Here is an 18,818-nt window from a genome sequence, read left to right as displayed (position 1 = left end):
GTGCTGGGATTACAAGCGTGAGCCACCGCGCCCGGCCGACTATTTTCCTTTTTAATTTGGCTAATGATTAATAGAATTTGACATTGAAGTTCTTGCCTTTCCTATATTAGGCTTTGGCACTTTTTTTCTCATGAAAATACCATTTTACGTTAACATAATAAATCACACATATGATCCTTTTTTTTTGAGACAGGGTCTTGCTCTGTCACCCAGGCTGGAGTATCATGGCGCAGTCATAGCTCACTGCAGCCTCGATATCTCCCACCTCAGCCTCCCAAGTCGCTGAGACCACAGGTATGCACCACCACACCTGGCTAATTAAAAAAAATTTTTGTTTTTGTAGAGACTTGGTCTCATTATGTTGGCCAGGCTGGTCTTGATATCTTGGGCTCAAGTGATCTTCCCGCCTTGGCCTCCCAAAGTGCTGAGATTACAGGCATGAGCCACCACACCTGGCCTATATGATCTTAATTGATCCTAACAGTACCTATATTATATAAATGCCTATATTTTGAAGATGGTAAAACAAAGGGATTAAAGGGCTTGCCCAATATAACATGGAAAGTGAGTGACAGTCAGGTTCTTTTCTTCCTCTTCATACTGTACTTTTCACAATTATATAATATCCATCCATATTTACATTTAGCACTTGTTTTTGAAGTGTATAGTATACACGCTAGCCACTCAATATTTACCAAGTCAAATCGAAACAAGAGAGGGACCCAAAAGAGGAAATAAAATAAGCAGTTCTGTGGTGAAGGCTTGCCTTCATGGACGTGTTTGAGAGACATTTTAACTTCACTATAACGTGCAAAGTGGATAATTATAATTTGAAAGGCAGCATAGTCCAATATTTCAGAGCGTGGACTCTGGAGCTAGAGCACTGTCATTTGCACATTCTGCAGTTTTGGGCAAGTTACCTAGCATCTCTGTGCTTCAGTTTTCCCATCTGTAAAATGGGCATAACAATAGTTCTGTAACTCTGAGATTAATGTGAGTCATGTAGTGAATTCATATGTGTAAAAGCACTTAATAACAGTGTCTGGCACATCGTGTTTAGTAAATGTTAGTTAGCTTTTATTAATAGATTGCCTGCCTGACCTTTCTGAAAGACATTTGAATGAGAATTTGTCTATTCTGTCTTTTTATGATTTTATAAATTTTTATGTTAAACTTCTTAAACTTTAGTAGCTTGACTGAGGCTGGCAGATCTCCTGAGGTCGGGAATTTGAGACCAGCTCGACCAACATGGGGAAACCCTGTCTCTACTAAAAATACAAAATTAGCCGGGCGTAGTGGCGCATGCCTGTAATCCCAGCTACTCAGGAGGCTGAGGCAGGAGAATGGCTTGAACCCGGGAGGCAGAGGTTGCGGTGAGCCGAGATCGCACCATTGCACTCCAGCCTGGGTGACAGAGCGAAACTCCGTCTCAAAAAAATTTAAAAAAATAAAAATAAAATTTATTTTTTACGATAATACAAAGCAAAAATTAATAAAATGAAGGAAATATAAAGTCAATAATAATAAAAATGAAAAAATGGAAAAGAAGAAAAAAGTTCTCTTAATATTAGAATTTTTTAGGCATTAATGAATTTTCTTATTTATGATGTATAATCCTTGACTCAAAAATTGACTTTTTTTTTTTGGTTGGTTTTATAATATTAAATTAGTAATATAAAAAACATTCAACTGGGCACAGTGGCTCATGCCGGTAATCCCGGCACTTTGGGAGGCTGAGGTGGGCAGATCACCTGAGGTCAGGAGTTTTGAGGCCAGCCTGGCCAATGTGGCAAAACCCCGTCTCTACTAAAAATACAAAAATTAGCCAGGTATGGTGGCAGGCTCCTATAATCCCAGCTATGTGGGAGGCTGAGGCAGGGAGAATTGCTTGAACCTAGGAGGCGGAGGTTGCAGTGAGCCGAGATTGTGCCACTGCACTCCAGCCTGGTCAGCAGAGTGAGAATCCATCTCAAAAACAAAAAAAACACTCCATAAAATCAAGGACTGACGTACTTTAGAGATTCTTCTGGACAGTGATGTCTCACATATGTTGCAGAAAGTAGGGCAATTTTTTTTTTGTATTTTTATAACAAAGCATAAGAGTTGGCATTGATTTTGTTCTCATTACTTACTGTTTACATCTGTAAAAGGGGACAAGTACCTCTCTAGTGTGCAGTGATATTGCAGGAGGGAATGCACTAATTTATAAGACATGTAGTAGTGTGACAGGCATTGGCAAACTATGGCTTGTGGGCCAGATTAAGCCTATGACTAGTTTTTCTACAGCCTGTCACCTAAGAATGGTTTTTACTTTTTTAAATGGTTGAAAAATAATCAGAAGTAGAATGTTTTGGGAAGCATGAAAATGATTTTAAGTTCAAATTTCAGTGTTCATAAATAAAATTTTATTATAGTCACCCTCATTTGTTTACATATGGTCTGTGGCGGCTTTTGTGTTATGTTAGCAGAGTTGAGTAGTTTCAGCAAAGACCAAATGGTCTGCAGAGACTGAAATACGTATTGTTTGGCCCTTTACAGAAAAAGTTTGCTGACCTCTACTTTATGACATTCTCAAAAGAATGGCTTAAATTCAGCTTTATGTAATTGATATATTTCTAAAAAGGCAATAATTAAAATATGTGATGAAATCATGTTTTCAGCTTGATTTTGGTTATATTTTCAGTGATACATTCCCATGGAATTCACATGAGAAATTTTGGTCATGTTTTTTGGTAACATTGATGTAAAGCAGAGATACTTGTTGGTCAGATGTGTTGTATAATATTTAGTTCCCCCACATGGGTTTTCTTTTTTTTTTCTTTTTTTTTTTTTTTTTTGAGACGGAGTCTTGCTCTCTCCCCCAGGCTGGAGTGCAGTGGCACGATCTCGGCTCACTGCAAGCTCCGCCTCCCGGGTTCACGCCATTCTCCTGCCTCAGCCTCCCGAGTAGCTGGGACTACAGGCACCCGCCACCACACCCGGCTAATTTTTTGTATTTTTTTTAGTAGAGGCGGGGTTTCACCGTGTTAGCCAGGATGGTCTCGATCTCCTGACCTTGTGATCCGCCCGCCTCAGCCTCCCAAGTGCTGGGATTACAGGCTTGAGCCACCACGCCCGGCCCCACATGGGTTTTCAAACACAATTAAACTGAAAACCTTTTCCAATGAGTTTCATAAAGTTACAAAAAATACCCTGACATTTTTAGTACCTACATTTAAACATGTTTAATTTCATTAGAATTTCTAAATGATCCTTGGGTTTATTTATTTATTCATTTATTTTTTGAGGCAGGGTCTCACTCTGTCACCCAGGCTGCAGCGCAGTGGCACGGTCACGGCTTACTGCAGTTTCAACCTCCTGGGTTCAGGTGATCCTCCCACCTCAACCTCCTGAGTAGCTAGGACTGTAGGTGCCCACCACCGCATCCAACTGATTTTTGTGTTTTTTTTGTTTGTTTTTGAGACGGAGTCTTGCTCTGTCCCCCAGGCTAGAGTGCAGTGGTGCGATCTTGGCTCACTGCAACCTTCGCCTCCCGGATTCAAGTGATTCTCCTGCCTCAGCCTCCTGAGTAGCTGGGATTACAGGTGCATGCCTGGCTAATTTTTGTATTTTTAGCAGAGATGGAGTTTCACCATGTTGGTCAGGCTGATCTTGAACTCCTGACTTCGTGGTCCACCTGCCTCAGCCTCCCAAAGTGCTGGGATTACAGGTGTGAGTCATAGTGCCTGGCCAATTTTTGTATTTTTTGTAGAGATGGAGTTTCACCATGCTGCCCAGGTTGGTCTTGGACTTGTGGGCTCAAACAATCCACCCTCCTTGGCCTCCGAAAGTGCTAGGATTACAGACGTTAGCCACTGTGCCTGGCTGATCCTTGAGTTTTTAAATGTTCAGGCACTATAATGAGTTATTTCTCTGCTTCGTCTGTATATTGTCTTACTGCATGCTGTGGATTTAGTCAGTTCAGTAAATGTGTATTACTTAGATGTCAAGGAAAGGATATATGGCTACATATGTCAGTTTTATATATAACAGAAGTCATATTGTGTTAATTGGTATTCTGTCCTGTTAACTGAGTGCTCGGTGTAAGATATCATTAAAAACAAAACAAAAAATCCTGGGGGTTGGAGGGCTAGGGGAGGGATAACATTAGGAGAAATACCTAATGTAGATGACAGGTTGATGGGTGCAGTAAACCACCATGGCACATGTATACCTATGTAACAAACCTGCACGTTTTGCACATGTATCCCAGAACTTAAAGTATAATAATAATAAAAAAATATGGGAGTAAAAGGCTTATGGAGCTATAAAACGAACAAACAAATCCCAAAATCTAAACTTTTCTTGAGGACTATTCTCACTCAATAGTAACTTAAGTACACACTAATTAGTTAGGTAAGTTAGTGCTGTTAATGCATTTGACCATGGAATTAAGGGGAGGGTAAGGAGTATCAGTGAAGCTTTAAAGTTTTAGTTTGGTTCCAGCAGGACTGGAGAGGAACTGGAATGCAGACTCAGGGAACCATCATAGAATGAAATCACTTTTAGTGGACTCAGCGCAAAGTCACAGGCAAATCCACACGTGAAAGTGAGGAAAAGGACTGTTCATTTTTGTTTTCATAAGGTAGTCATCACCTTGCTACTGCTTATATATTAGAAATCCTTAGTGTGATTATTATGTATCTCAATGGACTGGATGTTTGTTCTGTGGATGACCAGAATGTCAGAACTTGTTAAGAGAAATAAAGTTTTGGGTTATGTTATTCTGAGATATATTCTCCGATTTCTTTTCAAGTATGAAATAATGTTGCATAGTAATTGTCATTAGGGGTTTTGAAATCTCTTAGAACCATTATTATCCCTTTAATATAATTTGTTTCAGAATAAACTCTTTGGTTTTTGTTTTTTAATTTTTTTCCAACTAAAGTGCCATGGAATAAACTCTTCAATTTTTACCTGTTAACATTTTTCTTAATACATTGCAGATTTTTTTTTTTTTTTTGAGAGGGAGTCTTGCTCTGTTGCCCAGGCTGGAGTGCAATGGTGCAATCTCAGCTCATTGCAACCTCTACCTCCTGAGTTCAAATGATTCTCCTGCTTCAGCCTCCCAAGGAGCTAGGATTACAGGCACCCACCATCGTGCCTGGCTAATTTTTATGTTTTTGTAGAGATGAGTTTTCACCATGTTGGCCAGGCTGACCTTGAACTCCTCACCTCAGGTGATCTGCCTGCCTTGGCCTCCCAAAGTGCTGGGATTATAGGCGTGAACCACCGTGCCCAGCCTTACATTGCAACTTCTTTTTCTTTTTTTTTTAGACAGAGTCTCGCTCTGTCACCCAGGCTGGAGTGCAATGGTGCAATCTTGGCTCACTGCAACCTCCGCCTCCCGGGTTCAAGTGATTCTCCTGCCTCAGCCTCCCAAGTAGCTGGGATTACAGGCACCTGCCACCATGCCCGGCTAATTTTTGTATTTTTAGTAGAGACAGGGTTTCACCATATTGGCCAGGCTGGTCTCAAACTCCTGACCTTGTGATCTTCCCACCTCGGCCTTCCAAAGTCCTGGGATTACAGGCGTGAGCCACTGCACCCAGCCTAAGTAACCTACTTCTGAGCATTACTTATTTGAGTATTTTATTTAATTTTGGCCGAGTGTGGTTGCTCACACCTGTAATCCCAACGTTTTGGGCGTTTGAGGTGGGAGTATTGCTTGAGGCCAGGAGTTCGAGACCAGCTTGGCCAACATCGCCAGACTCCCGTCTCTACAAAAAATAAAAGTAAATTAAAAAAAAAATTTTTTTAATGACTTTTAACTTCCAAAATGAGTTCTATTAGAACTTCTGATTGAAAGTTTTAACAAGCTCATTCAGAGTGCTAATGTTGTGTCTTTCATAGGTATGAATATGTTAAAATGCTATGGGTTTTGGTTTTAATTTTTAAAATTCATTCACAAAATTACTGAAAAAATTTGTGTTTGTAACAGTAGTCTGAAACAAATGTTTGAAGAGGGGGAAACATGCTCTCTAATGACAGTATTTTTAGAGAAGCACTTTTTGGCCTGGATTATTATGGTTAAACTATTTTAGCATTTTACTAATGTGTTGGTAGAATGATATCTAATGTATATTTAAATCATAAGAGAATGAAATTTCTCATTTTAGACTTTAATAGGCCAGATTTGAAAAGAGGAAATAACTGGATTTCATGAATCTATGTACTGATGCACTTGTAATTGGAACTAATATTTGGAAAATTGAAAATGTTGTTACTTGAATTGTTATAGTACTTATTTATTTATGAGACAAGAGTCTGGCTTTGTCACCCAGGCTGGAGTGCAATGGCACGATCTCAGCTCACTGCAACCTCCGCCTCCCAGGTTCAAGCGATTCTTCTGCCTCAGCCTCCTAACTGGGATTTCAGGCACCCGCCACTGCACCTGGCTAATTTTTGTATTTTTAGTAGAGACGAGGTTTTGCCATGTTGACCAGGCTGGTCTCAAACTCCTGACCTCAGGTGATCCGCCTGCCTCGTCCTCCCAAAGTGCTGGGATTATAGGCGTGAGTCACCATGACCGGCCAAATTGTTATAGTATTTAAACAAAAGCTTATGTGAGTAGAAATAGGGTAAAATGGGAAAGTTTTGACATTGTTTCAAATAATCTGGGAAGAATAAGTATAAGCATTTTTTTTGCCTTTTTCTCTGTAACTTTTAGAAGATGGAAGATGGTATTACAGAAAACCTTGTTTTCTTCACTATTCATAAGAAAACTCAAATAACAAGAAATAAAAAACTTCTAAGCATTACTTATTATTTATAATTTATAATTGACTTTTTGAAACATACTGTATTTGCATTATGGTTTATAAATTTCAAATATTATAGTACCACATGGATATTTTGTATGTAAAAAATTGGATCCAGCTATATAAGTCTCAGTGATTTATATGAATATAATAAGACTTTCACTCTATACATTTTAGTGTTTTCAATAGTTTTGCATTTGTAGTTAGGGGCTTATTGGTGTATTCTTGCAGAGTGGAAGAGTGGTTATGTCCTTAGTTCCTTGATAAGGGCCGGCCTGAGACAGTGGACTTCTCAGTATTTGTTACCTGGATAAATAACCAGTACTTGCACAGTAGATTGAGAATTGTCTGTGGGGAAGATTGTGGGCTTTTTCAAAAGATAATTTTGATTCAAATCATTATGGAAGTTTAAGAATAACTGATTCTGTTGCTTTTGAACCTATTCAAAATCTGTTGGTTTTGAAAACTGAGTTGTGTGGTTGTGTTAAATATTTTTAGTTAGCTCTGTATGTCTGAGGGGAGTATGACAGTAATAAAAAACCAAATAATTTTTGATTATTTTGTGATGTATTGTTAAATATGATATTTCTGTTTAAAATCATGGAGGTTTAAGAATAATTGATTCTTTGTATAACCTGTTGCTTTTGAAAATTGGCTTGTGTAGTTGTATTAGTTTTGGTTAACGCTATATCTGAGAAGAGTGTGACTGTAATAAAATACTGAATAATTTAAAATTATTTAGATGTATATTGTTAAATATTGTATTTTAGCAAGCATGCTTCATATTCTTTGAGGAACCAGTGTTAAAATTTAAATGTTCAGGTGAATTTGATTATACATTTCAGATACATTTTGAAAATATTAGATTCGAATGTTAAATAAAAATGAAGATTATATTAAATTTGTATGAGAAAATCAAATTATGGAATGTTTCCCATATATAACAATTTGTGATCACATCTATTTTGATAAGACTGTCAGATGATTTCATTTGTTTATAGGCGCATTCTACATTCTAAAGGGGAGCTCAGTGAAGATAGACATAAACAGTATGAAGAATTTGCTATGTCTTACCAGAAGCTGCTGGCAAATTCTCAATCCTTAGCAGACCTTTTGGATGAAAATATGCCAGATCTTCCTCAAGACAAACCAACACCAGAAGGTAAGATATCCTTAAAAACAAACATTGTGTTTTCTATAAGCACTGTCACTTACCTTTAGGCTTGTCAGATGTGCAGTATTGAGAATTTAAGTGTTTAAAATGGCTTCAACATTTTAAAAATGGGCCAGGCATGGTGGCTCATGCCTGTAACCTCAACACTTTGAGAATCCAAGGTAAGAGGATTGCTTGAGACCAGGAGTTTGACAGCAGCCTGGGCAACATAGTGAGACCCCATCTCTATTTAAAAAAAATTTTTTTTAATAAAGAAATGGTATTAAAACCTATTGATAACCTTGAAAAGCTATCTGAAATGATCCCTGAATGGAAGAGTCTCTGGACATAGAAAATAATAATTAACTCATATGATAATATGATGAATTCATTCAGGTTCTTGTGTAATAGATAGATATCTTTGAATTTCCTGGCAATTCTGTTTACTTAGAAATCTTAAGGGTGGCCGGGTGCAGTGGCTCATGCCTGTAATCCCAGCACTTTGGGAGGCTGAGGCGGGAGGATCACAAGGTCAGGAGTTGAAGACCAGCCTGACCAACATTGAAATGCCGTCTTTACTAAAAATACAAAAGTTAGCTGGGTGTGGTGGCATGTGCCTGTAGTCCCAGCTACTTAGGAGGCTGAGGCAGGAGAATTGCGTGAACCTGGCAGGCAGAAGTTGCAGTGAGCCGAGATTGTGCCACTGCACTCCAGCCTGGATGACAGAGTGAGACCCTGTCTCAAAAAAAAAAAGTTTTAAGGGTGAAGTATTTGTAAAATATCCTTTTATAATTAAAGAAAAATTTATATTTAATATCCTCAGTAAGAAATACCTATTGCATACTGTGAATGCATTTATTGTATTTATATATAATCATGTACATAATTCTTACACTTTTTTTTTTGAGACAGAGCCTTGCTCTGTCGCTCAGGCTGGAGTGCAGTGGCACAATCTCAGCTCACTGCAGCCTCTGCCTCTTGGACTGAAATGATTCTCCTGCGTCAGTCTCCCAAGTAGCTGGGACTGCAGGTGTGCACCACCATGTCTGGCTAATTAGAGACAAAGTTTTACCGTGTTTCCCAGGCTGGTCTCAAACTCCTTAACTCAAGCAGTCCTCCTGCCTTGGCCTCCCAAAGTGCTGAGATTATAGGTGTAAGCCACTGCACCTAGCCTCCTATTCAATATCTCAAAACTCAGTCTCAAACTTTTTAAATGTTTTTTTTTTTTTTTTTTTTTTTGACGGAGTCTTGCTCTGTTGCCCAGGCTGGGAGTGCAGTGGCACGGTCTCTGCTCACTACAAGCTCCGCCTCCCAGGTTCAGGCCATTCTCTTGCCTCAGCCTCCCGAATAGCTGGGACTACAGGCGCCCACCACCACGCCCGCCTAAGTTTTTGTGTTTTTAGTAGAGACAGGGTTTCACCGTGTTAGCCAGGATGATCTCGATCTCCTGACCTCATGATCTGCCCACCTTGGCCTCCCAAAGTGCTGGGATTACAGGCGTGAGCCACTGTGCCTGGCCAAACTTTTTAAATGTTTTAAAAAAGTTTCATCATAGAATTTGTGTTTTGGTTGACCCTGGCTTATTTCTCAGAACTTTCTCAGTATATTTGTTAAGATATTTTAGAACCACAATCTCTTTATAATATTTAGCATATGGCCAGGCACGGTGGCTCACGCCTCTAATCCCAGCACTTTGGGAGGCCAAGGCGGGTGGATCACGAGGTCAGGAGTTCAAGACCAGCCTGGCCAACATGGTGAAACCCTGTCTCTACTAAAGATACAAAAGTTAGCTGGGCACGGTGGTGTGTGCCTGTAATCCCAGCTACTCAGGAGGCTGAGGCAGGAGAATCGCTTGAACCCGGGAGGCGGAGGTTGCAGAGAGCCAAGATCGCGCCATTGCACTCCAGCCTGGGCAAGACTCCGTCTCAAAAAAAAAAAAAAATTAGCATACTTGGGTATTGATTTAGTTGGTTTCTTTACGCTTTTTCTCTAATTGTCATACTGAAATTTAAGCTAATTTTTCTTTTCATTTTAAATGACTTTAAATGTATCATTATCATTATTATTATTTTTGAGAGAGAGTTTTGCTCTTGTTGCCCAGGCTGGAGTGCAAAGGCGAGATCTTGGCTCACTGCAACCTCTGCCTCCCAGGTTCAAGCAATTCTCCTGCCTCAGCCTCCTGAGTAGCTGGGATTACAGGCATGTGCCACTACACCCGGCTAATTTTGTATTTTTAGTAGAGACAGGGTTTCTCCATGTTGGTCAGGCTGGTCTCAAACTCCCAACCTCAGGTGATCTGCCCGTCTCAGCCTCCCAAAATGCTGGGATTACAGGCGTGAGCCACTGCGCCCTGTCATGACTTTAAATGTGTTTTTAGACATTTTCCAGAATTAATAGACCTTGAAAAAATTCTGTCATTGTTTTTATTTTTATTTTTGGAGACAGGCTGGAATGTGATGGTGCAGTCTCGGCTCACTGCAACCTCTGCGTCCCAGGTTTAAGCAATTCTTGTGCCTCAGCCTCCCAGGCAGTAACTGGGACTACAGATATGTGCCACCAAGCCCAGCTAATTTTTGCATTTTTAGTAGAGGTGGGGTTTCACCATGTTGATGTTGGTCAGGCTGATCTTGAACTTTTGAGCTCAAGTGATCTGCCTGCCTCAGCCTCCCAAAGTGCTGGGATTACAGGCATGAGCCACTTTGCCCAGCCCTGTCATTGTTTTTAAAAGATCTTTTTGGCCAGGCATGGTGGCTTATGCCTGTAGTACCAGGGCTTTGGGAGACCAAGGCAGGAGGATTGCTTGAGGTGAGTTTGAGACTAGCCTGGGTAACATAGCGAGACCCTGTCTCTACAAAAAATTTTAAAAAATAAAACAAATTTAGCCAGTCATGTGGCACAAGCCTGTAGTCCTAGCTACTTGGGAGGCTGAGGTGGGAAGATTGCATGAGCCCAGATGTTCAAGGTTACAGTTAGATAATGATCACACCAGGCACTCCTGCCTGGGTGACAGAGTGAGACTCTTATCTCTTAAAAAAAAGTTTTTTTTCAGACATAGAACTTAAGGGCTAGAGTTTTTTTTTCTTTCAGTACTGAAAGATGTTAGTTACTCCTCTGTCTCCTAGCTTGCATTGTTCCATCAAGAATGCTCCTACCTTTCTTACCTTTGTTCTTATTTATATAATCTATATTTTTTTCTCTCATTGTTTTAAAATTTTTTCATTATCACTGATTTCAAGCAACTTAGTTATGGTGTAGCTTGGTATGGTTTTCTTCGTTTCTTGTACTTCGGATTCCTTGAACTTCCTGGGTCTGTGGGTGTATAGTTATCATCAAATTAGGAAAATCTTGACCTTTATTTTTCAATTGTGTTTTCTCTTTCCTGCTTTGTCACCTCTCCTATAGGAACTCAATTACAAGTATTTTAGGTTGTTCAAAGTTGTCCCACAGTACGTTGATGTCCTGTCCTTTTTGTTCTTCATTATTTTTTCCTGCCTTTCCTTTTGGATAGTTTCTGTTGTTATGTCTTCAAGTTCACTAATCTTTTCTTCTACGGTGTCCAATAACTTAATTCCATTTAGAGAAGTCGTTTTTTATTTCTATATCTTGTCATACTTTCTTTTATCTGACATGTTCAATCTTGTAGCTTGTCGAACATATGAAATACAGTTACAATAACTTCTAAAGTCTTTGTCTACAAATTTTGTCATCTGTGTGATTTCCAAGTTGATTTCAATTCATTGCAGTTGCTTGACCTCCTTTGCATGTCTGGTCATTTTTCTACTTCTTTGGCTGCCTGCTCATGTTTTATTGGATGTGTCCTGGATATTTTTGTGTTCTTATAAATATCATTAAGCATCATCCTGGGGTGCAGTTAAGTTACTTGTAAATAGTTTCATCTTTGAAAGGATGCTTTGTTAGGAGGTACCAGAGCAGCCTTTAATCTAAGGCTAATTTTTCCTAATACTGAGGCATTACCTTTCTGAACTCTATCTGATAGAGTCATAGAAGATTCTTCCAGTCAGCCTCGTGGGTATACAGACTATTCCTGGTCCCATGAGCCTCTCTGTGAGTCTTAATTCTTTTCAGTAGTTATTTTCCCAGTCTCACATAGTTTCCTCACACATAGAGCCTGATCAGTACTCAGTTGAACACTTTGTTTCCTTATACATAGGAGCTGATCAGTACTCAGCTGAATATTCAAGGAGACTCTGCAAATCTTTTGAAGTCTATCTTTGTGCAGGTTTCTCCTCACTGGTACTGTGTCCTGGGAACTCTACCTGCCTTGGGTAGAGTATTACCAGACCCTCAGCTCTGCTCCTCAACTCAGGGAGACTGCCTGGCTTCTCTCTTACTTGGCCACAGCCTGGAAAAATCTCTTTACGAAGTAAGCTGGGGCAGTTGTAGAGCTGAGTTTTTTGTCTGCTCTCTGTCAGGGATTATTTTCCTATACTGCCTGATGTCCAGTGTTTGAAAATCATTGTTTTAATATTGTTTGCTTGAATCTTTAGTTATTTTGGGTCACTGATATAGTACTTCATCTTGTCCAGAAGAGGCTTACATTGTCCAGTGGTCAGAATATCCTTTATTCTATAGCCACTTTTTCCAGTTAATCATATGTCTTAGATTTTTTTTTCATTTTAATACATTAGTGCCATCTAATTATTTTTAATTGCTACATAGTAATATCCTGTTGTATGGTTGTTCTGTAATTTACTTGTCCTCTGTTGATTAACACTTAATATTTCTGGCTTTTAGCTATTATTGTCAGTGCTGTAACAAAATCTCTGAACCTGCTTCTTTCTGTATATATTCTAGTATTTACAGGATACATTCCTAGAAGTAGAATTCTTGGGTTAAAAGGATATATGTGTTTTAAGTTTCAATATATGATGCCATATTTTCTATTAAAGAAATTTACAGCAACCCAAATGCCCATCAATAATAGACTAGATAGAGAAAATGTGGTACATATACACCATGGAATACTATGCAGCCATAAAAAGTGAGTTCATGTCCTTTGCAGGGACATGGATGAAGCTGGAAGCCATCATTCTCAGCAAACTAACATAGGAAAAAAACCAAATACCACATGTTCTCACTCATAAGTGGGAGTTGAACGGTGAGAACACATGGACACAGGAAGGGGAACAACACACACTGGGGCCTGTTGGGAGGTTGGGGGAAAGGGGAGGGAGAGCATTAGGTCAAATACCTAATGCATGTGGGGCTTAAAACCTAGATGACAGGTTGGTAAGTGCAGCAAACCACCATGGAACATGTATACCTACGTAACAAACCTGCACATTCTGCACGTGTATCTTGGAACTTAAAATTAAAAAATTAAAAAATTTACATGCCACTAAGTATAAGAGAATGACTGTTTCTTTTTTTTTTTGAGACAATGTCTTGCTCTGTCACCCAGGCTGGAGTACAGTGGTGCGATCTAAGCTCACTGCAAGCTCCGCCTCCCAGGTTCAAGCGATTCTCCTGCCTCAGCCTCCTGAGCAGCTGGGACTACAGGCGTGTGTCACCATGCCTGGCTAATTTTTTGTATTTTTAGTAGAGATAGGGTTTCACCGTGTTAGCCAGGATGGTCTTAATCTCCTGACCTCATGATCTGCCCACCTCGGCCTCCCAAAGTGCTAGGATTACAGGCGTGAGCCACTGCGCCCGGCCCGAGAATGACTGTTTCTTTACACTCTTACCACATTGCAGTTCTTAATTTTTAAATTTGAAGTCAGGTTTTAGCATCTTTAAGTTTATTGGCTGTTTTATAAATGTATTATTTTCCCTGTGAAATTCCTATTTGAATCTTTTATACCCCCCACCCCGTCCTTTTTCCCCTTGTATCTTTTTAAAAAATTGATTTATAAAAGCACTTTGGGAGGCTGAGGTGAGTGGATCACTTGAGGTCAGGAGTTCTAGACCAGCCTGGCCAACATGGTGAAACCCCATCTCTACTAAAAATACAAAAATTAGCCGGGTATTGTGGAGCGTGCCTGTAATCCCAGCTACTTGGGAGGCTGAAGTGAGAGAATTGCTTGAACCCAGGAGGCGGAGGTTGCAGTGAGCTGAGATTGCACTCCAGCCTGGGTGACAGAGCGAGACTCCATATCAGAGAAAAACAAAAGCACTTTATATATTAAGGAAATTATTATTATTATTATTATTACTTTGAAACGGAGCCTTGCTCTGTTGCCCAGGCTGAAGTGCAGTGGCACGTTCACAGCTCACTGCAAGCTCTGCTCCCCGGGTTCACGCCATTCTCCTGCCTCAGTCTTCTGAGTAGCTGGGACTACAGGCGCCCGCCACCACACCCGGCTAATTTTTTGTGTTTTTAGTAGAGACGGGGTTTCACTGTGTTAGCCAGGATGGTCTCGATCTCCTGACCTCGTTAGCCACCCGCCTCAGCCTCCCAAAGTGCTGGGATTACAGGCGTGAGCCACTGCACCCAGCCAACGAAATTATATTTTTTATATGCATTGCAACTATCACTCCTCTGTTTTTCTCTTATCCTGTGCCTGTGATATTCCTATTTTTTATTACTTTTGATTTCGTAGTATTTTAACCTCTCAAAAGTTGAATTTCTTTTTTATGATTTACATTATTTTTTAGATACACAAAATATTTATGCATATTATAGATTAAAAAGTGAAAGTTTACTGTCAGATGCATTACATTCTCCAAGGTAACCACTCTTAACAGCTTGATAGTAATGTGTCCAGACTTTACTTTTTCCCACAAAATATATATAATTAGATATCTCTAGCTTCATTAACTTAGGTGAGATATTTTGCGTGATTTCCTTTATTGTTTCAATTATTATTTTTGAGAGCTTTCTGAGTCAGTTCTTGTAGATACATCTCATTCCTTTTAACACCTGATTAATATTACATAGCTGTCTTAGTCTTTTCAGGCTGCTGTAACAAAATACCGTAGACTGGGCAACTTATGAACAACAGAAACTTATTCCTCCTGTCTGGAGTCTGGGAAGTCTAAGATCAAGGTGCCAGCCAAGTTGGTGTCTGGCGAGGACTCTGCTTCATAGATGGGTGGGTGAGTGGGGCTGAAAGTTCTAATCCTATAATCACTTGGTCTTTCTGGTGACTGGCTCCATCCTGAGACTATCCAAAGACTCCACCCTTAGTCACCTCATTAGCATCAGCTGAGGTAGGATCAAAAAGCTTTTTATGAATAACAAAATACATTCCTTTCACTCAGGAAATTCCAAGGGTTTTAGGAGGTCTTCCAGGAACCAAGGACAAACACCAAATATATTTATTATACTATGCTCTATATATTATGGATGTATTATTTAAATACTGTCAATTTTGTCTTCTAGTTTGTTTTTTGCTTTTGTTTATACTTTTCATTAAACAGAAGTTGTAAATATGTCAGTGTTTTTCTTTTTGGTGTATGGGTTTAGTGTCCTAATAAGTCTGTGTTTAAATATATTTTCTGTAAGGAAGTTAAGGAGTTTCAAGGAGCCAGTGTTGTTTTGTTTTTGGTGTTCTTATTTTCATAAATCACATTTAATGAATAATCTAACTTAGGGTTAATTTTAATTTACATAATCACTCTATTTGTAATTCTCATTTGGAGAGAGGTATGTGAGAGTAGATAAGTTCATGAATGGGCTCATAATCATAAAGTAGGAAGTTAATTACTTTCAGTGTTCTGAGTTTATGATCTATAGTTGTATGTACTGCATGTGTGTAAATAGGTACATACTTTCCATTCTCTAATAAGAGATCTGTACACTTCATCTTCCCTTCTTTTCCAGTTATCAATTGACTGACATTTATGGCATAAAAGAAAATAAAGGCTGAGCGTTTTCACGCATGCCTGTAATCCCAGCACTTTGAGAGGCTGAGGCAGGTGGATCCCTTGAACTTAGGAGTTTGAGACCAGCCTGGGCAACATAATGAAACCCCATCTCTACTAAAAATAGAAAAATTAGCTGGGCTTGATGATGCATGCCTGTAGTCCCAGCTACTCAGGAGGCTGAGGCAGGAGGATTGCATGAGCCCAGGATTTCGAGGCTACAGTAAGCTATGATCATGTCACTGCACTCCAGCCTCGGCAACAGAGTGAGACCCTTTCTCAATTCAAAAAAATAGATAATAAATAAAGGCTGGGCGTGGTGGCTCATACCTGTAATCCCAGCACTTTAGGAGGTTGAGGCAGGTGGATCACCTGAGGTCAGGAGTTTGAGACCAACCTGGCCAACATGGCGAAACCCCATCTGTACTAAAAATAACAAAAATTAGCCAAGTGTGGTGGTGGGCACCTGTAATCCCAGCTTCTTGGGAGGCTGAGGCGGGAGAATTACTTGAACCCGGGAGGTGGAGGTTGCAGTGAGCTGATGTCACGCCATTGTACTCCAGCCTGAGTGACAGAGTAAGACTCTGTTTAAAACAATAAAATTTCAGGACCCTCTAAATTTATTATAGCAAGGGGGAAATTAAGCCTTGGAGACTGAATTACATAACCTGTATATATCTTTCCCAAAAAAGACGACTTCTACTAATCAGATTGTTGTAACTGTGCATTAAGCCTTATGTGGAAAGATGTTGAAATTACCTAAACTTTCTCTATATAAACAATCTCAAACTTCTACACTTTGGAACACTGACTTCTGTTCTTTGGAATCTGTGCTTCCTGGGAGGCTGTCCTCAAACTTTGCAATTGAATAAACTCTCTTTAAAACTAGATTCTGACCTTTTTGATTATTTTAGGTTGACAGTGGCAGTCTACCATGTGCCAAGGATTATGCCAAAAGGAGGGATGCTTCTTAATTAAAGGTTTATGGTCTATTTTTGGAGATATAAATGGTTTATGAGTATGATGTAAATAGTATAGAGGATTATGAGTTGCCAAAAAAAAAAAAGTACTCATGGGGGAGGTGGGACTTTAAACGGATGTCTTAGGAGTGGCCAGGCTTATATATTTTATTTTTTGATTTTAAGTTTCATGAAAGTAGACCTAATTTATCAAATGGCTACTTAATCTCATATTAATTGCTTAAAACAAATGTAACAGAAAAAAATATGTTGTTCTCTTGTCTGTTTTATTTTAGGGCTTTATTTAAAACACAGTTTGTGATTTGGTGTTGAAAACGGTCACATGTGCTTATTAATTGAAGAAGTTCCTGTCAGTTGAAACACTCAAGATTCAATAGCTATAAAACTGAAAAAATAACTTGTGTCATGTTTATCATGCTATAACCTCAAGTTATGTTAATTACTTGTGATTTATTTTATTGTAGAACATGGGCCTGGAATTGATATATTCACACCTGGTAAACCTGGAGAATATGACTTGGAAGGTGGTATATGGGAAGATGAAGATGCTCGGAATTTTTATGAGAACCTCATTGATTTGAAGGCTTTTGTCCCAGCCATCTTGTTTAAAGACAATGAAAAAAGTTGTCAGAATAAAGAGTCCAACAAAGATGATACCAAAGGTAAATTCTAGAGAAAAAGTATTTACATTAAGTGCTACAAGAATTAGCTTCAAAATAGTATTTGTAAAAAAAAAAAAATTACTAGTTTTGTTATATGAACATTGAGTCAGAGTAAATGAGTGACAGAATTATATGGAATGATGGAGCATTAAAGGATGATAATTGACACACTTTTAACAGTGCTGATACATTTAAGTTAATGTGAATTAATTTGAAAGTGTTTGTTTATAGTCTTGTAGTGAATTCATGTGAGGTCTTGGTAAGACACGCATTTCCCCCAGGTATCAGATTGTTAGGGCAGGTGTTAGCTCTATGGTGCTCGTTACCTGTACTGCCCTTTCTAGGCTAGATAGAACCAACTCTGTGAAGAAGAGTGACTTTTGAGAAGTCAGAGCTTTTAGGTCATTAATAGAGTGGGAGTTTCTGAATGCCAGTTACATCGTGTTTCTCAGGTTTGTCTTATATTTGCCGCTGCTATTCTAATCTAACTCCCATCCTCTCTCACCTGGGTTACTGTAATACCTCCTACCTGGTAGCCCTGTATTTGCTCTGTTTCCTTCTATGCATTCTTTTTTTTTTTTTTTTTTTGAGGCGGAGTTTTTGCTCTTGTCCAGGCTGGAGTGCAGTCGTGTGATCTCGTCTTATTGCAACCTACACCTCCCAGGTTCAAGTGATTCTCCTGCTTTAGCCTCCCAAGTAACGGGATTACAGAAGTGTGCTGCCACGCCTGGCTAATTTTGTATTTTTAGTAGAGACGGGGTTTCACCATGTTGGTCAGGCTGGTCTTGAACTCCTGACTTCAAGTGATCCACCTGCCTCAGCTTCCCAAAGTGCTGGGATTACGGGCGTGAGCCATCGCGCTCAGCCTATGCATTCCTAAACATTAATTTTACTCTCCTACGTACCTAATGCCCTTTCCATGTACTTGGAATATAATTTAAAATTGTTAACATTGTCTCTAGGACCCTGCATAGTTTCTCTCAGGTTTACCATTACAACTCTATTACCCTTAATTTGCCATCCTTCTCAGTCTCTGAAATGGGCCCATCTTCTTGCCTTCTTGCCTTCCTGCATTGTTCTGTTTTCTGCTTGGAACCCTCTCCCACCATACCCTATTTGACTACCTTATGCATATTAGTTTAATTTCCTCAGATAAATTGTATGTTTTTTGAGAGCAAGGGTCACATTTTAAGCTTTTTTCAGAATGTCTGACAGCTTAGCATCATTCTGAACATGTAGCTGATTAGTAGATGTTTTAGTAGCCAGACATCAGGGGACATTGGGGAGTGAATGCATGCTCCATGTGGGCAGGAGTTTTTCTCTGCTGTACTCACAGGTATATTCCTGGTGCTTAGAACAATACCTAGCACATAGTAGGAATTCAATAAAAGTAGAATGA

At 39.4% G+C, this 18,818-nt stretch overlaps 1 protein-coding gene across 5 annotated transcripts in view; it reads left to right on the top strand.

The window, feature by feature from the left end:
• The window catches only part of UPF2 (UPF2 regulator of nonsense mediated mRNA decay), a 122,202-nt gene that overhangs the window by 21,477 nt on the left and 81,907 nt on the right, over nt 1–18,818 (top strand). For all 5 annotated transcript variants that reach the window (XM_055296509.2, XM_063610071.1, XM_055296508.2 and 2 more), the window contains 2 exons: nt 7,802–7,962; nt 17,222–17,419. In XM_055296509.2, the coding sequence (XP_055152484.1) occupies nt 7,802–7,962; nt 17,222–17,419 (359 nt within the window). The remainder of the gene's footprint in view (nt 1–7,801; nt 7,963–17,221; nt 17,420–18,818) is intronic.

Source organism: Symphalangus syndactylus, chromosome 10 (assembly GCF_028878055.3).
Source record: "Symphalangus syndactylus isolate Jambi chromosome 10, NHGRI_mSymSyn1-v2.1_pri, whole genome shotgun sequence".
NCBI classification, from domain to species: domain Eukaryota; kingdom Metazoa; phylum Chordata; class Mammalia; order Primates; family Hylobatidae; genus Symphalangus; species Symphalangus syndactylus.
Note: the sequence above shows the minus strand (reverse complement) of the source record. Positions and strands in the feature narration are given on the sequence as shown.